The sequence below is a fragment of the Engraulis encrasicolus genome, chromosome 10 (assembly GCF_034702125.1).
Source record: "Engraulis encrasicolus isolate BLACKSEA-1 chromosome 10, IST_EnEncr_1.0, whole genome shotgun sequence".
NCBI classification, from domain to species: Eukaryota; Metazoa; Chordata; class Actinopteri; order Clupeiformes; family Engraulidae; genus Engraulis; species Engraulis encrasicolus.
Genome location: NC_085866.1, coordinates 12,657,511 through 12,682,063, shown reverse-complemented (window position 1 = coordinate 12,682,063; position 24,553 = coordinate 12,657,511). Strand labels below are relative to the sequence as shown.

Sequence of the window (24,553 nt, the reverse complement as noted above, 5' to 3'; positions counted from 1 at the left end):
AAATGCATTTAGGTCAGCATTCAGCTGCATGCTTGTATATTGATAAACCCATATACAGTATGCAGTAAATGTTCTACTATTAGAAGTAACTGTGTGCCTGCTTTCACATTTGTCCTGACTTAAAATGGCTAAAATGTAAGCTGTAGGAAAAAATCATATTGTCTAAAAACAACGAATGCACCAAACATGCCCATGTTTACAATACATCAGCTTTGCCAGCAGACGTTTTGAAGAAATGTGTTTGAATGTGTGTGTGAGTGAATGTGTGCGTGTGTGTGTGTGTGTGTCTATATCTGTGTTTGAATGCGTCAGTTACACAACTGGATAAAAAGAGAGAAAAGTCCGCTGCAACCAGGATTTTTTTCTCCCCCTTATTTTTTATTTTTCCGTGACGTTTTGGGTAGAAACCCTTCTTGAGACGTCAGTTGCAACAACTGATCATATCGTATGTCAGGTCGTCTACGAGTGATTTAGCACCTGGTTCCTCACCAACATGCAGTGTAGAGCGCCGGAGAGGTGCGGCGCTTTTTCCGGCCGCACCCCGACACGGTCACGAACGGCTCTGCTGAACAAAGGCGTCTGCTAAATGCTAATGCAGTGTTTCCCAACCTTTTTTGACTAGCGTACCCCCTAAGCCTTTTTGTTGTACCATGAGTACCATGCTCTCTATATATTCCTTTATCACAGTGTGACTATACTCTATTCAATTGTCATTATCACATTTTTCTGCGTACCCCCTGAGGTGTGCTCACATACCCCTAGTGGTACACGTACCCCTGGTTGGGAAACTCTGTGCTAATGTAATGTAATGTAATGTTCCTCGTCCCCTCTAGGCGGTGCGAGCGCGCCAGCTGCGGCAACTTCATGGAGTGCCAGAACTCCCCGCTGCGGATCACCTACTACCAGCTGAGCTTCCAGACCAACACCATCGTGCCGGCGCAGATCTTCCGCATCGGGCCCTCGCCCGCCTACGCCGGCGACAACATCATCATCAGCATCCCGCGCGGCAACGAGGAGGGCTACTTCAGCACGCGCAAGCTCAACAGCTACACGGGCGCCGTCTACCTGCACCGGCAGCCGCACCATCCCAGAGACTTCCTGATCGACGTGGAGATGCGGCTCTGGCGCCAAGGCTCCTTCACCACCTTCCTGGCCAAGATCTACGTCTTCATCACCGCGCCCGCCCTCTAATCGCCCAGCTGCTGCCCATCCATCCGCAGCTTACCTACTATGCCTATGAACTGAACTGAACTTAAAGGTCACTATAGCTCTGGCGCCAAGGCTCCTTCACCACCTTCCTGGCCACGACGACCTACGTCTTTATCAAGATCTACGTCTTCATCACCGCGCCCGCCCTGTAACCACCATCATAGTCTGCAAGGTCTCCATCAGCATCTTACCTACTGCTATATGTGTCTATGAACTGAACTGAAAGTCACCATACTGTATGTCACTTTGCTCCTCCCCCTCTTGTCAACTGAAGGTCTTCTCCACGTTCTTGGCCAACGTCTACTACAGTATTGCCTCTTTTCTACCCGGTTTTCCTGGTGGACCTTTTTCCAGCTCGACACATCGCGACTCGGCCACCACTTTTTGCTCTTCGATTGAGCTGCATCGCGCCCTATTGACAAGCAAAAAGTGGCGTCCAAGTCATCACGCTGTGGCGAGTTGTAGGTCTACCAGAAAAGTGGCAGTGGAAAAGAGGCGGAATATGTCTTCGTCACCGTGCCCCGTACTCTAGTGTATGGCTGTCTACAGCATCTCCATTGATGTGTGGGTCAAAGACGTCCAACATGTCCTTCAGTGCAACGGATACTTTTGCTTACTGTAAATGCAAAAAAAAGAGATTTTTTTTTAATTATTTTTTTGGCTTGGCTTTCATGCATTCACTTTTCAAAAAATGTTTTGAAATGTCATGTTTTTCACAGTTACAGTAAGCAAAAGCATCTGTTAGCACTGAAGGACAGCGTCATGTTGGACGTCTTTGACCCGTGTATGTTATCTACTGCTAATGTGTCTATTGAGCTGAACTGAAGGCCATCATACCTTGTGTTCAGAGCTGTGAGTGTTCTGCTTCTCTATGCCTTGTCACCAGAAGAAAGTTGCATTTGGCTAATTTTGGCTTCTCACATTCAGGGTTTTGTTCCAAGATGGCTTTGAAGTAGGTTCTTTTTTCAAAGAATTTACTTATTTGAAGTTTTTGATCGAGATTAATGAGCACTTCTGCAGTATTGCTACCCAGTCTAGAGTTGGATAAGGTTATACTGTACATACATGTACGTATGTTTGCGCTCAACCACAGAATTGTCAATGTCAGAAAAACTTCCAGCATCAAATGTCTTGCGTTTCCTTTTATTATTATGAGGGTGAATGGACCCCTGGCCCCTAGTTGATTAACTTTGCTGCTCCAGTTGTCAAAAAAAATCGTGAGATTCAAGCTCGCATGATGATGAACAGCATTCATTCTGTTCACGGTGGACCACCCAACAAACCCAACATGGTTCCTGTTCCATGCTATGTGTTCAGTCATGCCGTGTGCTCTGTCATGCAAGTGTGCTCTCCGTATGACAGCAGAGTCTGTTCTCACTTTACCGCGCACACAGCTGTGCCCATAAGCAGATGGCTGCACTCAAACAGCGCCAGTCGTGATGCATGCTGTCCCCTATCCTTGAGCCCCCTCTGCAGGAGAATTGGGTCTATGAAACAAAATTAAACCAAGTTTTGTGTGTGTGTGTGTGTGTGTGTGTGTGTGTGTGTGTGTGTGTGTGTGTGTGTGTGTGTGTGTGTGTGTGTGTGTGTGTGTGTGTGTGTGTGTGTATGTGTGTGTGTGTGTGTGTGTGTGTGTGTGCACGTGTGCACGTGTGTGTGTGTGTGTGTGTGTGTGTGTGTGTGTGTGTGTGTGTGTGTGCACGTGTGTGTGTGCACGTGTGTGCGTGCGCGTGCGTGTGTAAGCCCCTGTGTGCAGTGTAGTGACAATAAGGTGGTTAGTGACACTGCAGAATTCAACAATGAACGAGCTTTGAAACTTTGAAAGACATTGAAAAAAGTATATTTGCAAACAAAACAGAATGGGATATTATGTTTTTAGTTAAACACAAGGAAATGGAATTGGAAGCATAGGGCATATATATTTTACTTTTTCATAGTAATTCTCCAACCCTTTTATTTCCAACACATACTATTTTTACGATTCTTGCACACCTCTTTTTGCCAGGTGCGTAGGAGTGGATCCACTGGGTCACCAACGTATAGAGACAAAGAAGCTCCCACACACTTTTCACATGTGCAGAGTTTTTACTTGCAACATTTCGGTCTGTGACCTTCCTCAAGCAATTCATAATTGTGAACAGTGAACAGTGAAATTGTGAAATGTGAACAGTGTGCGGGAGCTTCTTTGTCTCTATTTCCAACACATATACACACCACTAACCGGGCTGAAATGGTCCAGGGAGACACGAGTGTTTACACCACCACTGATCTTCAGCACAAAGCACAAAGACAGTAAAGCAGCCAAGCGTGTGTTTATCTGCAATGTCTTCCTATGACCAGCTGCTCAGCTCTTATGCCTGCGACTGCCTACTTCATGACAAGGCCATCACATCATCGGAGTACATTCCGCAGTGTTAAGCAGTGTTAATTCGACACTCAGAGAGTCTAATTCAAAACTTTTAATTTGTCATTCTATCCGAGTGTAAAAAATAACACTGCAATATAACAGGGGCAAGAAGCAAATCTTTATATTTATATGCTGTCTACTTTTCCTTTTTTACCTCACAGATGCAATGATACTGGAAGGAGGAGGACTCTTAATTTGAAGTGTGTGGTTGAAGGTGATAAACACTTTTATGTGTTGTTGAAATGGGTTTGCTGCTGTAATGCTTCGCTATTTATTCCCAGCCACTGTCCCTTTTTTTCCAAAAGCTTTATGTATGTTTTATAATGCTATCAAGCTAAGTCCTTGCCACATTATTTTATGCTGTTCACACATGTAATTGTGATTTTATTTTCAGGCACATTTATTATATGGATGTACAAAATTTTAAACTGTTTTCATGGATCCTTATGATTTTTAGTAAAAAAAAAATAAACAAAAAATAAAACAAACAATAAAACGTCACCACCATGTCTCATTGTAAGGAGCAAAGTTACTTTTTTTCTCACACAGTGAAAGCCTTGTTCTTTTTTCTCACAGGCGTGGCCACTCATTTTCAGAGAGTGTAACTCTGCATTATGAAATAGTTTGAGCTGTTGTCATAAGCCTAAATCCGCGGGGATAGACGGCATTAATACTGTGATGACATTTGATAAGTAGCGTAGCGGTGCCAGTTCAACTTTTTCAGCCGTGTAACACGCGGAGCAGATCCCCGACCAAGTCCTGACACGCCTGCAATGTGCTGTAATGATGATCTCCCATCATCGCCTATGGAGAGGGATCCTCTGCACTGGTGCTTTTTTATTTTATTACTACTGATTTGACCAGTGATAACCCCGGGGGCTGAGGTGTCACGTGTAATTCAAGGCCCTTTATGACATCCCTGTGTGTTTGTAATTCAAGGCCTATGGCACCTCTCTGTGTAATTGAAGGCCTATGACATCTTCCGACAGTTGATGAGGGGTTACTGTGGTGGTGAGCATTTAACACAGGGAATGGAGATCCATTCTGGTTGGTTCTCTTCTCTTGAGGCCTCCTTTTCTGCAGAAGGACAACATCGCCCCCTGCAGGTGAGTCCGTGTACAACAGCGAGCCGATAGACTGGCCTGTGTGTAGCAGAATTTAACTCGCTGAGACACAGCACTTGCTATAAATTAGCTGTTACCAGAATGGCAGTGACCAAGTGGTAAAGGCCCTGTGCACTCTCATAGGCTGAATCTCAAATGGTGCACTTGTGCACTTTAGTGTTCATGTTTCAGTGCGTATGCCGTATTAGTTACGCACTGAAACATAGTGCCCGAAGTGCACAAGTGTGCCATTTGAGATCCAGCCATAGTGGTGTAATACTATGGTAGTAGGCTCGTTTGTGACGAAGCAGTGCTGTTTTTGCTGAGCAGCGAGCATGCGCACTTTGCCAGTTTGATGCATTGTGTTTGGAAAATTCTAACCAGAATGCATCAAACTGGCAAAGTGTGCATGCTCGCTGCTTAGCAAAAGCAGCACTGCTACGTCACGAACAAGCCTAGTGACTATTACAACGTTCCAGTAGTGAAATGGCATGTGTTAAGGGGCTATAACAACGTTTTTAAAAGTGGGGGCCGCAGCAGGTTGGCAGGAAGGTAGCCTATAGCAAAACAAAATAAATAATTGAGTAAAATTGAATTCATAAAGTAACCCAAAATAAACAAAAATCAGCTAAACAATATTTCCATTAGCAAAGAACTGTGCACTAACACATTTCTAGGCCTACTATTATTGCTATTATGTTATCCCACTGGGGCACTGCCTCAGACCTAGACAAATGGTGGCCTATATGGTAACCAATGGATGCACCAATTCCATAAAGTTGTGCAAGGGGATGTGCACGGCATATGGGAGGCCTTGTCATGGTAGTTTGGGAATCCTTGGTATGGAATACAGCTCATAATTTTGTAATTAATAAATAATAATTTAAAACACATAGATTAAAAGAAACTTGTTAACCGGTTCCAGTGTCCAGAACTGAAAATGAGCCTGTTGAGTAAAGAACTGAAAATGACCTTGAATAAACGACCATGAGATCTCTTCAAAGACATGGGCGATGACTCTTCCACCTTACCTTGCATTAAAGGGTTAACCCTTGAATAATTGCTATTTATACTGCTCACCTCATCTCATCATCGTCATCATCACCACATCAAAATTTACAGTCATGGTGGTAACACGGGAAGATCAAATGTCAGACCTCTACTCCCCAAAATAAATATATTAAGCTCATTTAATTAAAATAATTACTCCACTTGAATTTCCTCGCCTTATAAAAAAACAACCCGTCTGTTAAAAGATATAGTACCTTCAGTGCACATAATGACCGAACATGAGTCAAAAGTCATCTCTGCACATTATATCTGGAGGCAGGGCAGCTGACAGCTTTGGCTGGGCCCGAGACAAAGTCATCCGAAAAGGCCCCACATCCAGTACAAACAATACAGTGAGTGAGGACCCAAATCTGGGCCTCCTATCTCCTTGGGGCCCGGGACAGGTGACCCCTTAATTCCCCCCTGTCAGCTTCCCTGTGTGTAGGTGCAGATGGGACCTCCCCTTACCATTGTACACATCGGAAAAGGGTGTGAGCCTGGCACGCCTTGACAACAGCGCTGATGTGCAAGCGCGCACATCCAAAACACAAATGGCTGCCAGTTATCTGCTCCGAGAGGGGATGAGTTATACACAGAGGGGTCATTACAACAAAAGCCTCCTAATGACTTTTTTCTTTCTCCTCTCCTCTAATTTTAGTGTTGACCCCTTTTCATGTGACTGTGTGTGTGTGTTACTGTGTACAGTCATTTCTCTCATTATTCCCCTCCCTGTTGCTGTGCCATTCCCAGCAAAAGCAGCCATAAACCTAGAGCGCTAATGGTAGGCCATATATCCATGGGAAACACAAACACAACAACACTGCAGCACGAGCTTTTGAAACCTTTTGCGCTTGTGGAGTAACCCTAAATTAGTCTGCAGCAGCACACTGTCTTTGTACTAGTTTGGCTGCTGTAGGATAATGTCCTTGTTTTTTGTTTTTCTCCCTACATCAGTCGATTGTATTTCTGTTCATGTTACGCAACAGATCCAATCCATCAATTGAAACAGACACGTGTTATTTAGGAATCAAATGGACATATGTGTTGTTATTAAAGAAACATCTCAGACAGAAAATATTGCAGACTCAAAAAATATGTGTAGCTTTTTTGTGGTATCTCAACATGTCATAAAGATATTCTCATGTTCCGTAACTGGCACGTCACTGCACAACTTAAATATTTACCCTATGTGTTGGCCTTCTTATTATTATTTCTGATATTATTATTATTATTACTATTATTGCTGTTATCATTATGGGTAATCCTCAGTGATGTGCACTAAAGTGATTTAACCCGTTAGCGCAGAGCCTATTTTATAACCTTACTGTCATCAAAATTGTAATGGCTATGTCTTAATCTGTTGCTTAAGGCTCTCAATTCTGTCATAGCAATGTTGTTATGATGTAGTTGAGTATTTTCAGCAAATACTGAATAGCCCCACCGGCGGCCCCATCTGCAGTAAGTGGCTACTAGGCCAATAACAAGACATACAGGCATATATCTAAGTACAGGGACAAACAATAGACTTGTTACCTGAACATGGACACTGTACAGTATCTCTCAGTGTGCTTTGGAGAAAGTAAGATTGGGGTCAGCAGAAGACTCGGCCTGCATTTGGTGAGTCATGAGTTTTCTCTTTCCTTTCCACCCTCCAAACACTTCCACCAATTCAGGTGCCATCCCGTAGTCCTTGCGATTGCCTATGAGAGCGACGGCCGTGACGAATGATCCCTTTCCCCCCAATGAGCTTTATCATATCCACAACCCCTCGATAGCGTTCCAAGGACCGCACGTCGTCTCGGCAGACGGAAGTGGATGACGGATGCAATCATTAGCCTTAGTCTTGAGGACTCCCTTAAGAAACAGAGGAAGTGTACAATGAGGATAGACAAGCCAGGCCAATACACTGTTAAAAACATAATTTATAGTGGAGTAGCCATGGGTTAAACAGGTGTCAGAGGTTTTGAAACATAATAAACAATCTGACATATTAGACATTGTGTGCTAAAGACATTGTTACTCGGTCTCCATACAGTATGCTTCATCTTGGCTGTATTTGGGCCCATGGTAGAACATGGATATTGTGTGTACTGCACGAGCCACTGGTTAAACAGGTGTCAGAGGTGATGAAATACATGGTAGCTATAAACAATCTTTAAATATACAGACATTCTTTCTTGCATGGCATTAATATTGAGTTTTTTTTCAGTAATGTAACATTTATCTATGATGAAAATCAATATGATCAACAATGATAAATTGTGTATCTGTATACGCCACCCCCATTTATCCCCAAGCCAGTGGTTTATGAGAACAAACTTCAGAGTTTAACTGAAGTGTTAAAAGCATTCTAAATGTACAGTATGCAGCACAGCACACAGTATTTGACCTTGGTATTTGAAAATGTGTGCTTACTTGCAGTACTTAGCCTACATCTTATACAGTATTCTCTTCTTCGCCTCTGTTTGGGCTCTTGGTAGGACAAGGACAGTAGAATGCAAACATGCTGTGTAACAAGTGTTTGTATGTATTATACTATAGGCAGATTAGATTACCAGACAGATAGCAACACAAAGACTACTATAGAAGGTAGATGTGTGTGTGAGGGGAACAGGCGAGGCCAAGACCCCTTTGTTGTGCACACAGGCATGGAGCACAACACACAAGGCTCTGCTCGGATGCATGCACTGCATACCATACCACACTATACCATATCACAGCACACTCCTCCCCTTAGCCCTCTCCTGTAAGCAGTGCTAACAACATCATGTTATTATTCTAGCAGCAGCACCCCTCTGTAGCCGCAGGGCTCACGGTGAGCTAGCATCAGTCACAGGCTTGACTGCTATGCCAGCATATTTCCACTAGTGAGCTCAGAGGGTAGATGGCTATCAGCAGACAGGGGTAGGGAGGACGGCGGAGGGAGGCAGTAGGGGAGATGGGGTGGGCTGGGGTTGTGGTGAAGGTGTGGTGAAGGTGTGGTGTGGTGCATGGAGATGGGGAGATGTGAGGAGGTGAGGACGGTGTGTGTGCGTGTGTGTGCTTGTGTGCGTGTGTGCGTGTGTGCGTGTGTGCGTGTGTGCGTGTGTGCGTTTGTGCGTGTGTGTGTGTGTGTGTGTGTGTGTGTGTGTGTGTGTGTGTGTGTGTGTGTGTGTGTGTGTGTGTGTGTGTGTGTGTGTGTGTGTGTGTGTGTGTGTGTGCGTGTGTGCGTGTGTGCGTGTGTGCGTGTGTGCGTGTGTGCGTGTGTGTGTGTGTGTGTGTGTGTGTGTGTGTTGTGATGTTCTTGAACAAATCGATTATTTTGAACGGCTCCAAGAAGTGAACTGTGGGAAACTAATCACAGCTGGGGGAGCCATTTTTCGTTCATTTTTATTTGTTTTATTTGTTCTTTATTTGTTTCACTTTAATTTGGGAAAAAAAGAGAGTGGCAGAAACAGTCTTTGGAAGGAAGAGGACAATCAGTTGTTATTTGAACAAAATGAACTAGAGGTGGGGTCAAAAAATGCTATCTTCCTAACACTGAACTGTGTCTGTGTGTATGAGTGTGTGCGCGTGTGTGTGTGTGTGTTGGAGGGAGGCGTGTGTGTGTGCGTGTGTGCGTGTGTGCGTGTGTGCGTGTGTGTGTGTGTGTGTGTGTGTGTGTGTGTGTGTGTGTGTGTGTGTGTGTGTGTGTGTGTGTGTGTGTGTGTGTGTGTGTGTGTGTACATGTGCCAGCTCTGGGCCAGAAGAGGGCCGCACTCCGCCCTGGTGTCTGCCGTTATCTCGGCTGCTTCCCTTTGATAGCTCAGGTGGTCATCACCCGAGGGGGCCTACGGCATGTCTGGGACATCTCTCTCTCTCTCTCTCTCTCTCTCTCCCTCTCTCTCTCTCTCTCTCTCTCTCTCTCTCTCTCTCTCTCTCTCTCTCTCTCTCTCTCTCTCTCTCTCTGGGGTCGTGCTCAGACACGTTGACACGGCTGCTTTCTCCACTGATCTCAGTGAGACAGGTAGAAAACGCAAAATTTCACAGGTCAACTCTGATTTCAAAACATCTCCTCCAGTGAGTCCACACTGCTCTTCAGGCTGTGCCGTGGCCCTGTGGTGCTAGTTGACTAACTACTAGACTCTCTGGGCCTATACTACAAAGCTGCAGATAAGTTAAGGTTAAGTTAAGACGTGAATCATCTAATAGAAGAGTCTGGAGTCCTCCTTTTCTTAAGAAGAGCTCTTGCATTAGATGATTTACCTCTTAACTTAACCTTAACTTATCCTGAACCAGCTTTGTAGTATAGACCCTCTGTTGGGTTTGTTAGGGTTTGTTTGTTGAATCAGCATTTCTCTGCCCTCGTGTCACAGCTGGATGCACTGTGTGACTGATTTGAAGGGATTTTTTTTCTGTTATGGTTTTGTCTCCAAACGCGGAGGGCATGACGAAGGCTAAGAACAGCCGCTTCTCTGTTATGATAACAAGCACGACAAAGCCAACAAACACTGCTCCAAAACACATTGCACATGTATGTGTCATTAGATTTTTTTTATTTTTTATTTTCCAAAACGCAATCCAAAAAAAGGTTTTCAGTTTAGGAGAGTGAAAAACAGTGTGTTACAATAATTTGACTGTATTTAAAGATTGCATGCCTGTGATCTCATAAAGTGTGACATGTTTCGACATGAGCATGCAGAAGGTCTGGAGAGAGAGAGAGAGAGAGAGAGAGAGAGAGAGAGAGAGAGAGAGAGAGAGAGAGAGAGAGAGAGAGAGAGAGAGAGAGAGAGATGGAGGGCCATAATTCTACATCTAATTAAACAGACAGGCTGCCTTGCACACAGGCACGCGCTGACACACACACACACACACACACGCAGGCATGTGCTCACTCACACACACACACACACACACACACACACACACACACACACACACACACACACACACACACACACACACACACACACACACACACACACACACACACACACACACACACACACACACACACACACACACACACACCAACAACATTAGTCCAAACAATTTCTGCAGTGATTAACATAACATAAAGACAGTTAACATTTGTAAGCAAAGAAAAAAGCTAGTGTGTGGGGTGCGTCTACTGTATATACAAATACTATGCTTGCTGTGTTATCAGTCTACATGTTCGCAAATGTTTGTTCGTGTTCATAAGGCACACAAGTGTGTGTGTGCGTGTGTATGTGTATATGTGTGTGTGTGTCTGTATGCGTGCATGCCTGTGTGTGTGTGTGTGTGTGCGTGTGTGTGTGTGTGTGTGTGTGTGTGTGTGTGTGTGTGTGTGTGTGTGTGTGTGTGTGTGTGTGTGTGTGTGTGTGTGTGTGTGTGTGTGTGTGTGTGTGTGTGTGTGTGCGTGTGTGTGTGCGTGTGTGTGTGTGTGCGTGTGTGTGTTGAGAGGGGTTCTGTAGGGGATGCTACATGTAGTTCCAGGAGAAGAGGTGAGAAGTGAATGGAATTTGCCCAAAAGGAGAATAGATCTGGTATGTAAGGAGGATGTCTGACTGTCACACACTCACCCACCTCCACACACACACGCGCACACACACACCCACACACACACACACACACAAACACACACGCACATGCGTACACGAACATACGCACACACACACACACACAAACACACACACACGCACGCACGCACGCACGCACGCACACACACGCACAGGGTCAGAGACAGAGAGAGAGAGAGAGAGAGAGAGAGAGAGAGAGAGAGAGAGAGAGAGAGAGAGAGAGAGAGAGAGAGAAAGAACATAGAAAAAGACCTGTATAACTGGAGTAGAACTTGAAGAAATACCTGTATGTGAATATATATGGGTATTTGTGTGCATGTGAGTGCATACTCCCTGTACGTGTGTTTGTGTGTTTGTGTGTTTGTGGACACACAACACATATGTGATATATGTTGACTGGCATTGTACCACCACACACAGGTGAGTACAGCATCCCCCCCACACACACAGATGGAGAGAGGGAGGGAGAGGGGTGGGGTGAGGTGGGGTGGGGTGAGGTGAGGTGGGGGTCTGCAGTCTGTGGAGTCTGGCCTGGCCGGCTGCTTTTTACTGCAGCGCGGTGCAGTGCGGTGCGGGTGGCTGACTGACTGGGATGATTTACAGGGGCTCATAAAGCACCCCAGAGCTTCCATCCACACCTCCTGAAAAGAAGCAGCTCTGAAGCCCCTCACAGCCTGAGCCTGAGCCACACACACAACCCCATTCAGGGGCAGAATAGCATCCATCATTACACACATCATGGGCCTAATGACTCTTTATTGTACCGTACTGGGCCTCATTAGCATATACACTTAACTACTACTGGACGCACACACAGGGAGTCGGTGGGATGGCACAGATAAACACACGCAATAATGCACACAGACGGAACAGCCGAGGGGGGTGTGGACGGAACAGCCAAGGGGGGTGTTGGCAAGCTGCTGCACTGAGGGGAGATATGGGACAGTTGGAGGTCGAAGGGTTAAATTGGACATGTTCACTTGTTATATGGCACAGCCTCACTAATGGGTTAAGTGCCCCCCCCAACACACACATATTAGCAGGTGGGAGCCAAAATGTTAAGGGGTAGTAGCCCATCATTATGGAGGTACATGTAGGCCTTTAATGCACAGTGTATTAGCAAATGCAACTGATACAGCAGTACACCAGATAGTACTACAGTGCATTGATTTAGTTAGTGAAAATGCACATCACACTGCATATCACGCTGCTCACAATGGTCATTGTGAGTGAGTGAGTGGTGAGTGTATATTGACTGTAGCATTGTATTTTATTCTACTATCTAAGAGACATTTTGTCTACAAAAACTGTTTTTGTACTGGATTTTGTCTACATGTACTGCACCGTATGTGTACATTTGAAAAAGGTAGGTCTGCGCACTGCCGATCAGCTCCAAAAATAAACTTTATTATTTAAAAAGCAACGCTTCGATCACGCTGGATCTTCATCAGGCATCATTTATTTTTGGATCTGATTGGCAGTGTGCAGACCTACCTTTTTCAACTGTCTGACTTTTTTGTCTAGCACCTGCAACAAGTGTTTTTGGATGTGCGTACCCTACCCAAAACTACCGTATGTGTACATTGACATAACACTATGAATTAGAAAAGCGGCTGGTTCACAGGACGTTCAATCTACAGTCTGTGGTGTATACGTACATCAGAGGGGGATTTACCATTTTTATTTCCTCTTTAGCCTCATCGATTCAATCAATTCATTTTAAAGCCATAGCATGTCATTTTTATTTTGTGTCAGCACTTGTGAGACAAACAATAGATTCCCCCCCCCCTCACTCTCTCTCACACACACACACACACACACACACACACACACACACACACACACACACACACACACGCATACACACACACACACACACACACACACACACACACACACACACACACACACACACACACACACACACACACACACACACACACACACACACACGCATACACACACTCAACTACCCAAATACATTTTTGGAGACCCATCTTTCACATCATTTCAATCAATGAGTTCAGTCTGCAGTATAGAGCATCATGAGGTTGCAAGGCCTACATTGGGTTTTTGCGCGCAGTAATGTCCACAATAATTGAAGACTATCATCTCATCCTCTTACATTGATATCCAAACACTGTCTCTCTTCAAAAAAAAACTGTCTGCTAGTGTAAACCCCTTGTGACTTCACTTCTAAAGAATCTACTTAATCTCTAATGTGACCACTCTGAAGTGGTTAACCTTAACGATGTAATGCTGCAGAGAAACGTTCCACCGAGATCTTGACGCCCCAATAAAACGTCCGTTGTGGCTTCGTCAGGGAAGGAGGAACCTACAGAACAAAACCGGGGGCATCTCATGGAAAACTTTGAAAGTTGCTCATCATATTTCAGACAGTGTGCACTTTGCAAGATGCAACAGGTAGCGCTTTTCACGACCGCCCGCATACCTTGGTGACCACAGTCTAACGATTACTCCCTTCATCTCTTTGCCCGGGGCCCTGTGATCATATCCTGTGTACTCCTTCCAGAAAGATCTCAACTTTCATGATATGCATTGATTTGTTTGTGTTTACCCCTAAAGCTAAAGCAACTTTTCTTTTTCTTTTTTTTTTTTTTAATCTCTCTCTCTTGAGTTGAACGTTAGAGTAACTCTGTATTTGCACAAATTCTTGGCGAACAAAACATCTAGGCCTACTTGATTGGTTGCGGTGAGGGCTCCGCTGGTAGTCTTTGGCAAAACACCTGAGACGCCTTTTTTTGGTGTTTGTTTTTGTTTCTCTGAATGAAAGAAGAAATTGCTACCCTTGAGCGCTTCAAAATCAGCCACTGAATCTCAAAGCGTCAGAAAGACAAATAAACATGTCAGCTTGTTTATATTTGCCACTCTGTCAAGAGATTGTTCGCAGTCATCACAGCTTTGATTGATGCTTTGGAATTAGCTTAGACAACAAAAGGTATAATCAACAGAGGTATACAGCATTAAGCTGAATCACTTGCATGGTATTCAAACACTAAGTCTCTCACCTGCTGCCTTCATTTGGTGTTCAGATACAGAGATGAAATAGATGCAGTACTATTACCACCAGGGTGTGATTTGTCTGAAAATCAGAAGGGGGGATATGTTTCAGATTTTACGTAAGCAATATCAATGGAATTACATTAAACTGTAATTAAAATCATCTGTAAAAAGTGACGATATCAAAACCAAAAGGGGGGACAATCCCTCCTCCCATCACCCCCTACAAATCACACCCTGATGACCACTGTATGCAGACCCCCTCATCACATGCGTTATACTTTTTGCATGATAGATAGATAGATAGATAGATAGATAGATAGATAGATAGATAGATAGATAGATAGATAGATAGATAGATAGATAGATAGATAGATAGATAGATAGATAGATAGATAGATAGATAGATAGATAGATAGATAGAGTTGAATGCTGCAACAGCGTACTGTATACATAAATCCAAAGACGGCCCTGTGCTGTCGTACTGAGAGCCCATCTAGCCATAGTCTGAGTGAGGACTTACAGCAAGTTACTGTAAACTGCTCAGCTGCAGGACATGTGATGTCCCCCATCAGCATGCTCTGCTCTGCCACAGTGGCTGCCCATGCCACACAACTATCAGCAGGTGGAGCTGTCCTGATATGCAGGTAAGGAATCAGGCAATAGGGCACCATCACACACACACACACACACACACACACACACACACACACACACACACACACACACACACACACGCACACACACACGCACACGCAATGCACACGCACACACACACACACACACACATGAAGAAACGTGCACACGCGTGCACACTCACACATACACATGCAGGGACATAAAACCACGTACACATATACGCACACGCGCACACACACGTGCGCGTGCACGTGCGCGCGCGCGCACACACACACATACACACGCGCACACACACATGCGCACACACACACACACACACACACACACACACACACACACACACACACACACACACACACACACACACACACACACACACACACACACACACACACACACACACACACACACACACACACACACCATGTAACCCCACCCTCTCTCTCTCAATCTCTCTGTCTCTCTCTAACACATAACACATAACACATAACACACACACACACACACACACACACACACTGGAGAAACTGGACAAGTATAGTGCTGAAATGAATATTCTGGTAACATAATTGATGAGCAGTCTCTAACCATGAGGGTTACTGGTGGTGCCTCATCGTACTGTAGGTACTGCAGTGGTGTAGTCTATGTAGAACGCGGTATACAGAGTATACCCACTTCTAAATTTCAGGGATTTCAGTATACCCACTTAAAATTGATTGATCCATTATTTTGAATAGCACAAATATATACAGTATACCCACTTCAAAAAATGCTCAAATATACAGTATACCCACCATAAAAAAAGTAGACTACACCACTGAGGTACTGTATGATGACAAAAACCAAAAAACAGTTGGCGTCTGCGCCTGCGCTTTAGACCCGTATATTGCTTGGTGTGTGCACTCCCAAAAATAGTAATCACTCGAGATGATGAAAAAAGGAGGCACACACAAGGCTTGTGTGAAAAAAATGTATATTGCAGACTTCTGTTGCAAAATTTCGACTACAATATACATTTTTCACACAAGCCTTGTGTGCGCCTCCTTTTTTCATTATCTTGAGTGGTACTGTATGATGCCCATAGGCAGTGTTCCATTCGGTTGGGCTGGGTAAATGTAGCTGCTCCATTGTAGTGTATTGTAGTGGGGCTGTGCCATTGTGGTGGGTATTATTTGGCCTACCTCCACTCTCTCCCTCCCTCCCTCCATCACAATCTCTCTCTCTCTCTCTCTCTCTCTCTCTCTCTCTCTCACACACACACACACACACACACACACACACACACACACACACACACACACACACACACACACACACACACACACACACACACACACACACACACACACACAAATAGACAAGTTTAGTGCTAAAGATAGGATTCTGGTAACAGATCTGGTACTATATGGCAAATTGATGAGCAGTCTGTAATGATGAGGGTTCCTGGTGGTGCGGTGCGCATTGTACTGTACCGGTAGGTATGATGCCCATAGGCAGTGTTCCATTCGGTTGGGCTGGGTAAATGTAGCTGCCCTATTGTATTGGGCTGTGCCATTGTGGTGGGCAGGGAAGCCGACAAGGGGGGACAACGGGGTCAGTTGTCCCGGGCCCAAGGACATCGGGGGCCCATCATTTGGTCCTCATTACATTTAATGTATTGGTTGGGGGGGCTTTCAGATGACTTTGTCCTGGGCCCAGCCAAAGATGTCAGCGGCCCTGGTGGTGGGTATTATTTGGCCTCCTCCACGTACGTACCTGGGGGACTGACTACCTCACCCTGTTGGATTGAAAATGAAATGAGGTCAGGTCTCAGGCACTGCACTTTCACAAAGGCCAGGGTTTTTTGGTCAAGGTGCGCTATATAACGCTATGAAAAAGAAAAAGAAAAAAAACATTCCTCAGATAAAAGAGGAAAGAAAATGACATTTTATGAATGTGATCATTGTTTCCCCCACCTCCAACCATCGCACCCACTCACCCACCCACCCACCATCGCATCGCAGCAGCCTCCACCTCCACCGCCACACCTCACCTACACCCAGACCCACACCCTCGTCTATAGCCGTGTGCAGTCTCACATCATAAACCCTTTGGTATGTGGCCACATGCACATCAGTGTTTGAGCTTCTTGCTGGTGCTCAGATCTCAAGTTCTTGGGTGCCTTTTGTTGTGCGTTCATGACTTGCTCGCTGGCGTCGCGCTTGGCGTACACGGCACCTCTGCTCTGCTCTCCTATTAGCAGAGAAGACGTACATGTATGCGGCTGGACTGGCACCGAAATATGGCCCGGGCATTTTGTAGACATGGACCAGCCTCTAACACCCACTTTCATATTATATCTGGACCGGCTCAATCCACTGTCTAAATTGATCGATGGACCAATGGGCCTCCCCCTCTAATTTGTGGACCAATCCCCAGGAAAACAAACAGCAACAACAACAGTATCGGCCCCTGGGGACTGTCGGCCCACCGGGAAAATGCCCTGTATGCCAGATTACCAGTCCAGCCCTGTACGTACGTATGCGTCTGTGTTGACCCCACGGGCCTCTGCTCTCTCTGCTGATAAGATATGGGGCCGGCTCGGCTCACACAGTACAGGGCCCAGGCAGTGCTGCGATTCCCATCTCTTCACAGCCCTGCGCTACGGCCACGCTCCGCTGCCAACAAGAGGCGCGGTTTTGTCACTTGCTCCTGTTATCATGCTTTTTGCTGAAATGTTTGAGGTTTTGTGTGATTGTGTATGTGTGTGTGTGTGTGTGTGTGTGTGCGTGTGTTTGTGTTTGTGTGTGTGTGCATGTGAGTGTGTGTGTGTGTGTGCATGTGAGTGTGTGTGTGTGTGTGTGTGCGTGTGTCTACATGCGACTGACTGTCATGTGCGTATGTCAGTGCGTATGTGTGTGTGTCATGCTGTGCCACTTCAAACAATATCAGATACCAGATCCACAACACTATCAGTGTGGGAAAAAGATGAAGTAACTCCAAAGACTTTACTGCCATCACGGGTATAACTCTTTCAACAGCATTGAAATAAATAAATAAAAATGTATTATTTAAGTCTCTTAAAACCACATTTGTCTGCTTTGATTGATTGGGATGACATTTCGTGTTGTGTTGTGTTGTGTTTTCAATAAAAAGATTAACCCAAGGCCTTTTACGTACAACAGTGAATCCCCTTCGTGCAGCCTTAACAAAGGCATTAATTTATATGTCCTCATTCTGACATCAGTTTGAGTTTGTGGTGAAGCAGCTTATTGGGTGAAGTAAGGTTTGATAATTAACTTTAAAAGGAAATTCCCGGCCCCAATTAGGAGTTGCCTCAAAACCACACTGTTTGCTTCAGCAAGAAGCTCGCTGGAGATGTTTACTCTGGAGATTTCGCAGGTGTGAAGCCTCATTAATTGTCAACTGTGCTCTAAAGCGTACGATGACGCAGGGGGATTTCCTCGCAAAGTCTTCTTTTTTCACACAAATCTTTACACGGGTTACATGCAGTATGGATAAATTAATCTCCTGAACGTCGACTTTAATCATGCCTCTATTCAAGTTTGAAAGCAGCCATCTTAGAAACTTGACTTGTGCCAAAACAGTTCAGGTATGTACAGTATACCTCTTCAAGTCAAGGGTGAATTTCTCAAAACCAAAGTTGCTTATTACATTAGCTACTTTGTTGTTTTCAATGCATTTTCCCATTGGCAACTACCGAAGTTGCTAACAGGCTAACAACTTCTCTTTTGAGAAACTCACCCCAGCCTTTTGAATGATGCAGGAGCTGGGTGCTGCTAATATTGTCATCGTCATCACTACTGTTTAATCTGACAGAAGTCAAAAGTGATGAGACTCATTTGGTTCTTTAATGTCAGAGTGCGACCATTCAACTATTTTTAAAGTAGCACAACAATACGTGTGACAGAACGATTTCAAGCACCTAGCTTGGACTGGAAAATCTTCTGATCCCTTAGCAGCTTGGGGCCAATTGGGGGGAAAAAAATCCCTCATCTTTTTTAACATCCATGGTAGACTACAGCCTGATCTGACGTAACAGGGATCATCGCGCTCATTGGTGGAAGGCACATTACTCAAAACAACACTAGAAAGTTTCCATGCGTCCCACATACCCTACATAGATTTATTCGCCTGGTGATGTTGGCTTGTGTATTTGATCAAATTAGGGCTGAATTTCCTGTCTGTTAGGGCATGTCTGCTGGAGCCCATACCTGGAAGGTCTTTGTGCAGTCAAAGCCCATGTTGTGCAGATAAATTGGGAGGAAACTTTGGGAGGAACTTTCAGAAATGATTAGCTTGGAGCAACAAATTAATGATGAAACTCGAGGTGAGCTGATTACACTGTAGACGTCCTGACTTTTCCCTGATATTTGCGGTATTGTGATTTGCCCTTGCAAGCTGCACTTGTGTTAATTTGAGAACCTCCTCAGAACTTCCCTTTCCTGTTATAATGACCATGTTTGACACAGTATTTTATCATAATTCACAGATTCCATATTCCATGTCCAATTACTTACTGTTACTTACTGTAGTCAGAACTCACATCATGTATGTCAGGTGTGCAGTGCAATGCAGACTTGGGTTCCAGACGCTTGTGCTGTATGGCTGCACTGTAAAACAAAAAAAAAGGTTTTTTTGACTTATTACAGGACTACTGCTGTTATATCAAGTGAACTCATTTATAAACACAAAGTAATACGAGTTAAGTATCACTTGAAAAGTATACAAAAGCCTTTGAAAACCCCAAATAATCCTTCACATGTATCTAATATACATTGGGCTGGGCATTATCATCCATGCATTGCACACATTATACATTGACTCAACTTAACTCAGTCATAGTAAAAAAAGATGACTTGACTGAGTTAAGTTGAGTCAACAAATATTTGTGTGTTTTACAGTGTGAGAGCTGTGGATGAGCTCTCTTCTTCTTCATCTTCTTCTTCTTCCTCCTTGCAGGAGGATTGGATCCATCCAGCCCGGAACAGACAGACAGGGCCTCGGGGGCACGTCAGCTTGCGGAGCACATTCCGTTCTGCCCGAATTAAATAAAAGGCCGATCACTTTGTGAATTAACATCATCAGACCAATGTGCACTTCATGATTGTACAAGAAGGGCACAAGCGTAAAAAAAAAGAAATGCCATGTGATTCCTACCCGTACCCGCACACACAAGGGGGTTGAGTGACTCGTGATCGTCGAGAGACGTGAAGTGTTCAGGTGCCCATCAGTCATCTGCCTTTCGGAGCACAAAAAAAGTGGTAACATCATGGTGTGAAAAAATGGGGCGAAGATTAGACGCACTTCACACCCATTTCAAAGTAACTGCAGTGAGTAAGCCGAAGGACTACACTTCAGCTATTCTGTAATCCTCCCGCTTCTCAGGTATTCTGCAGAACGCTTTCGTTTATCACCGCAGAAATCTCAATGTTGCGTATCTTCAAATAGAGTGCAAGTGCTAACTTTAAAAAAAACCAGTGTTTGCATTCTCTGAACGCAGGGAGGTCAAGCACGATAGCGCCTTTGTTTCCTGTCAGCGTATGCCTGCACGGTTCACATGATCAAAATGCCCCCATATGCGTTTTGATATCAATCAGGTACAGCAGCAGTTAGGCCTACTCTGATACCATCAAGGGGCACAGTTCGATTTTAAAGAGTGTCATGATTTATTAAGACTCCTTAGCACAGTGATGAGAATCAAAACAGTAAACACACGGACGATTCAAAAACGCAGATAGCGACGACACAAAGGCAACGTCAGACAATAAGTCATCACTGCCTCTCCAGCTGACTCCCCAAAAGAACTTCACTCCCTCTATGGACTCAACTGGAGCTGCCGGCAGACTTGCATTTTTTTTAGAGTGTGCGTGCCCCGTACCATTGGAACCGAGCGGTGTCCATGGCAACGGAGACTTGAAGAGCAGCCAGTGGCCGCAGATGCGTATCTGTCTGACACTGGATCACGAGCACACCTGATTGTGCACACATTGAAATGGGCTTCACTCAAGCAGACAGAGAGAAGAGAGGGCCTGTATACTGACTACTGCGTGTTTGTACACTGTGTGTGTGTGTGTGTGTGTGTGTGTGTGTGTGTGTGTGTGTGTGTGTGTGTGTGTGTGTGTGTGTGTGTGTGTGTGTGTGTGTGTGTGTGTGAGCTTGCGTGTGTAGCCTACGTGTGCACAAGCAGAGGAATTCTGGTGCCCCTTGCTAAAATTGCAGGGACGGGGCGGGTGGGGGGTTGAGTATGGTAGCAGGTAGCCAAGCAGTACAGCAACTAAAACATTTATCTCCCCGACGCTACACTCCACCCTCCACCAACCATCACAAAAGAGAAACCCAAAACTCCTCTCCCCACCATCTCATACACCAACCCCCCCCCCCCCCCCCACCCCCCCCCCCCTCACTCCAGAGACTAATGGTACGAGGAAAAGTACACGTCCGTCGCTGCCAAACTGTAACCAAGATAGCTGTCAATGTAAGTGTCTTTGGCAGCAGCAGAATAGCGGAGCCGTGGCTGAAATGGGCCTGTTTGGGGCAGAGCTGGGGAGCCGTGGGCAAACAGAGGAGCGTGCGTGTATTTACTCTGGCTTTCAGCTTATCTGCTCGCCAACTGGGAGGCAAGCTACCGCACCAGCACCAGCGAGACATATTTGTGGGTGGCCCCAGACAGCTTTGTGGGTTTGCCTTAAGTTTCTTTGATACAACTAAACTAACTGTCCCATCTGGATTAAAAAAAAAAAAATCACATCACAGCAGCTTTGATGTTGTTCGCCGTCCCTGCTGCCAGAAAAGCTTGCACCAAAGGAATCTCTCGATTCATTACACCTCCCTGTACAAGGTTACCCATCCATCGGCGTGCTGTACAAGAGAGCACGTTGGCAAGATGTGATGTCATGGAAGTGTTTCTCAGTCAGGCCTGCTCTACCAATGCTCGGCAAAACAGCTTCACCTCCGCTGTACACACACAGTGCACACACTATGTCCCAACAGCGTTCAACAGAGTGTAGTGAGGACTGACATCCTTTGCCCAAGAGACTGTTCTTTGTAATTGATTGTTACTGTTTACAAATTAAAGAGAGTGGTACTTCAATTAAAGTATTTTTTTACCAGTCTGCTAATTGCAAGGCGGATGCAGGAATTTCTCACCTGACCCCACACTGTCTGGGGTGTGGACTACCACATTTGTGATATTGTATCTGAGTGTCCCATTCCTGCACATTCAGACTCAGAAGACTTGAACAGCATGAGACAGCTGGGTCGGATCTGATCCTGAATGTTTGACTACTGGGCGGACTTGATTACTGTCATATTCAGCAGTTGCGCTGACCAGCTGACTAGAAACGGCACGCTGTGAGTGGAAGTAAAAAGCAGGCCCTTGGTACCTCTAGACATGAAACGGGAACTCGATTGAAGAAAAGCCCAGAAAGCCTTTATTAAATACATATTATACATACTGTATCTTACATATCTTATGTACCATGGTTTAAACCTGTTAAGACACAGTGTTATAAAATTGCTGTTACCAGAGTGGCAATGACCAAGTCGTAGTGCATTACTAAAGCCCCTGTTTTATGTCATAGATTTGTAGTGCTATGGTAGTTAACTTTTCAGTGACTATTACAGCGTGCCATTGGAGGTATGGCGTGCATTAAGGGGCTACGAAAGTATTTTAATGTGCTTTTTCTCTGCCCTGCATGTGTGCACAGTGTGCACAAGACCCCGTGACAAGGCCTGGTTAACATGCTGGTAGCTGTTGTGCTGTGGGAGCCAGAGCGCCCAGACACTCATGAGTAGTCCGTCATCAGCACCATTACTCTGCACTGGCGCTCAGTGTAGTTAGCCGGGCCACGTGATGACAGACGGGGCTCAAAGGCCAATCCTCACAGGTGTTTCCACAGGTTCTCCCTAACTGCTGCAAGTCCCCTGCTAATTTTGGAGTATTGTTTGGTGGTGGAAAGAGTGTCAATCTGTGTTTGTCTTCTTCTGTATGCTAACAAAAAAAAATTGTTGTGTTTGCAGTCCGTCTTAAGCAGCTGACAGCCTCTGACTGGGACCAAGACAGTTAAGACATTGATTAAAACATATGTGCATTTTTCTATGATTCACGTGTCTTCACAACAAAAATGGTTGTATTTACTTATTTGCACTGTCTGCATTAAGGCAGTTTATTTTAAATTAATGAGGCAATTTTCATAAAATGCTGAACAGAAATATATACGTTGTATGTATGTAACACACAGAAACCGATATATTTTGTTGAGTTATCAATCTGAGAAGGCATATATTTTCAGTAAAATCTACAAGAATATATAGCCTTACGTTACTGTATGTATATAATACACACATACAGTACAGGCATGCACGTATGTGAAACATGAGCATGTGCTCTGAAGGATTTATTCATGTGTTTTGCTCGTGAAAGATGGCACAATTACGCTATTAGGGTTATCATTGCGGCGGATACCAGGTATTTGGTTGTTTACATATCTGTTATGATTGACTGCAGCAGAACTTGTGAGGTTAGGTGCAAAAAAGCATTCCTCCCAGCCGTGATGGATTTCTCCTCCATGCAGTCAGACATTTTGGTTGGTTGGTTGGTGGGAGAGAGAGAGAGAGAGAGAGAGAGAGAGAGAGAGAGAGAGAGAGAGAGAGAGAGAGAGAGAGAGAGAGAGAGAGAGAGAGAGAGAAAGATAATCACTACCTGCAGGGCTCTGTTTTGCTCTTCTGCCTCACTGCCTGCCATATGGGCTTCCTCTCTGGGCTATCTCACAACTTGTTCCCACAGGAACAGATAAGTCCCACCGCCGTACAAGTGCAGTCTATATACAGTACAGTTAAGTGAATATACACTGAGGTGGAGGGTCTGTGTCTCAGAAAATAAAGGTACGCACAGAACTCGTTGCTGTGGCAGTACCATCAAGGGGAGTACCATTGCGTCGCTTGATTCGTACCCCAAAAAAGAGGCACATTTAGTTTCTTGCAATGTCGACCAATGTGCATCTGTCACCTCTTTTTTGAGGTACCACCCAAGCGACGCAATGGTACTCCCCTTGAGGGTACTGCCACAGCGACGAGTTCTGTACCTTTATTTCTGAGAGTGTATTAGGCGAGTGAAGTGTATGCGATGCATCAAGTGTTGTCCCTCCCTGAAGCTGCCCATCCAGACAAAAGTGCCAAAGGCCAATTTGGCCAACAGGCCACGTACTGCACGGCCCATTTCTGCTCATATGTACAGTGGCTGTGACCTGTGTTAGAGTACAGTACTGGCACAACATGGCACGTCTGCTGGCCCCTACCTCTCTGACACTCTCAGTGTTTCTCTCACTCTCTGTGACTCTCTCTCTCTCTGTGACTCTCTTTCTCTCTCACTCACTGACTGACTGTCACAGACAGGAAAACGCAAATATACAGTACACACACTCACACAAACACAACTGAATCTATCGTAGTGTTTGTGTGTTTGTCATTTTCTTAAAATGTTCGCCCTCTTGCACCTTTTCTCTTTCTTGCTCCCTCCCTCCCTCCCTCGTCCCTCTTCCCTCTCCCCCCTCTCTCTCTCTTTTCCCTTGGAGGCATTTGTAGTATTGCTCCGTCTGCTCTCG

General features: G+C 45.0%; 1 protein-coding gene across 2 annotated transcripts in view; it reads left to right on the top strand.

The window, feature by feature from the left end:
* The window catches only part of LOC134456627 (fibulin-2-like), a 60,386-nt gene extending 57,615 nt beyond the window's left edge, over positions 1–2,771 (top strand). For both annotated transcript variants that reach the window (XM_063208047.1, XM_063208045.1), the window contains one exon: positions 834–2,771. In XM_063208047.1, the coding sequence (XP_063064117.1) occupies positions 834–1,191 (358 nt within the window). In that variant the 3' untranslated portion in view covers positions 1,192–2,771. The remainder of the gene's footprint in view (positions 1–833) is intronic.
* The last annotated feature ends 21,782 nt before the right edge of the window (positions 2,772–24,553 follow it).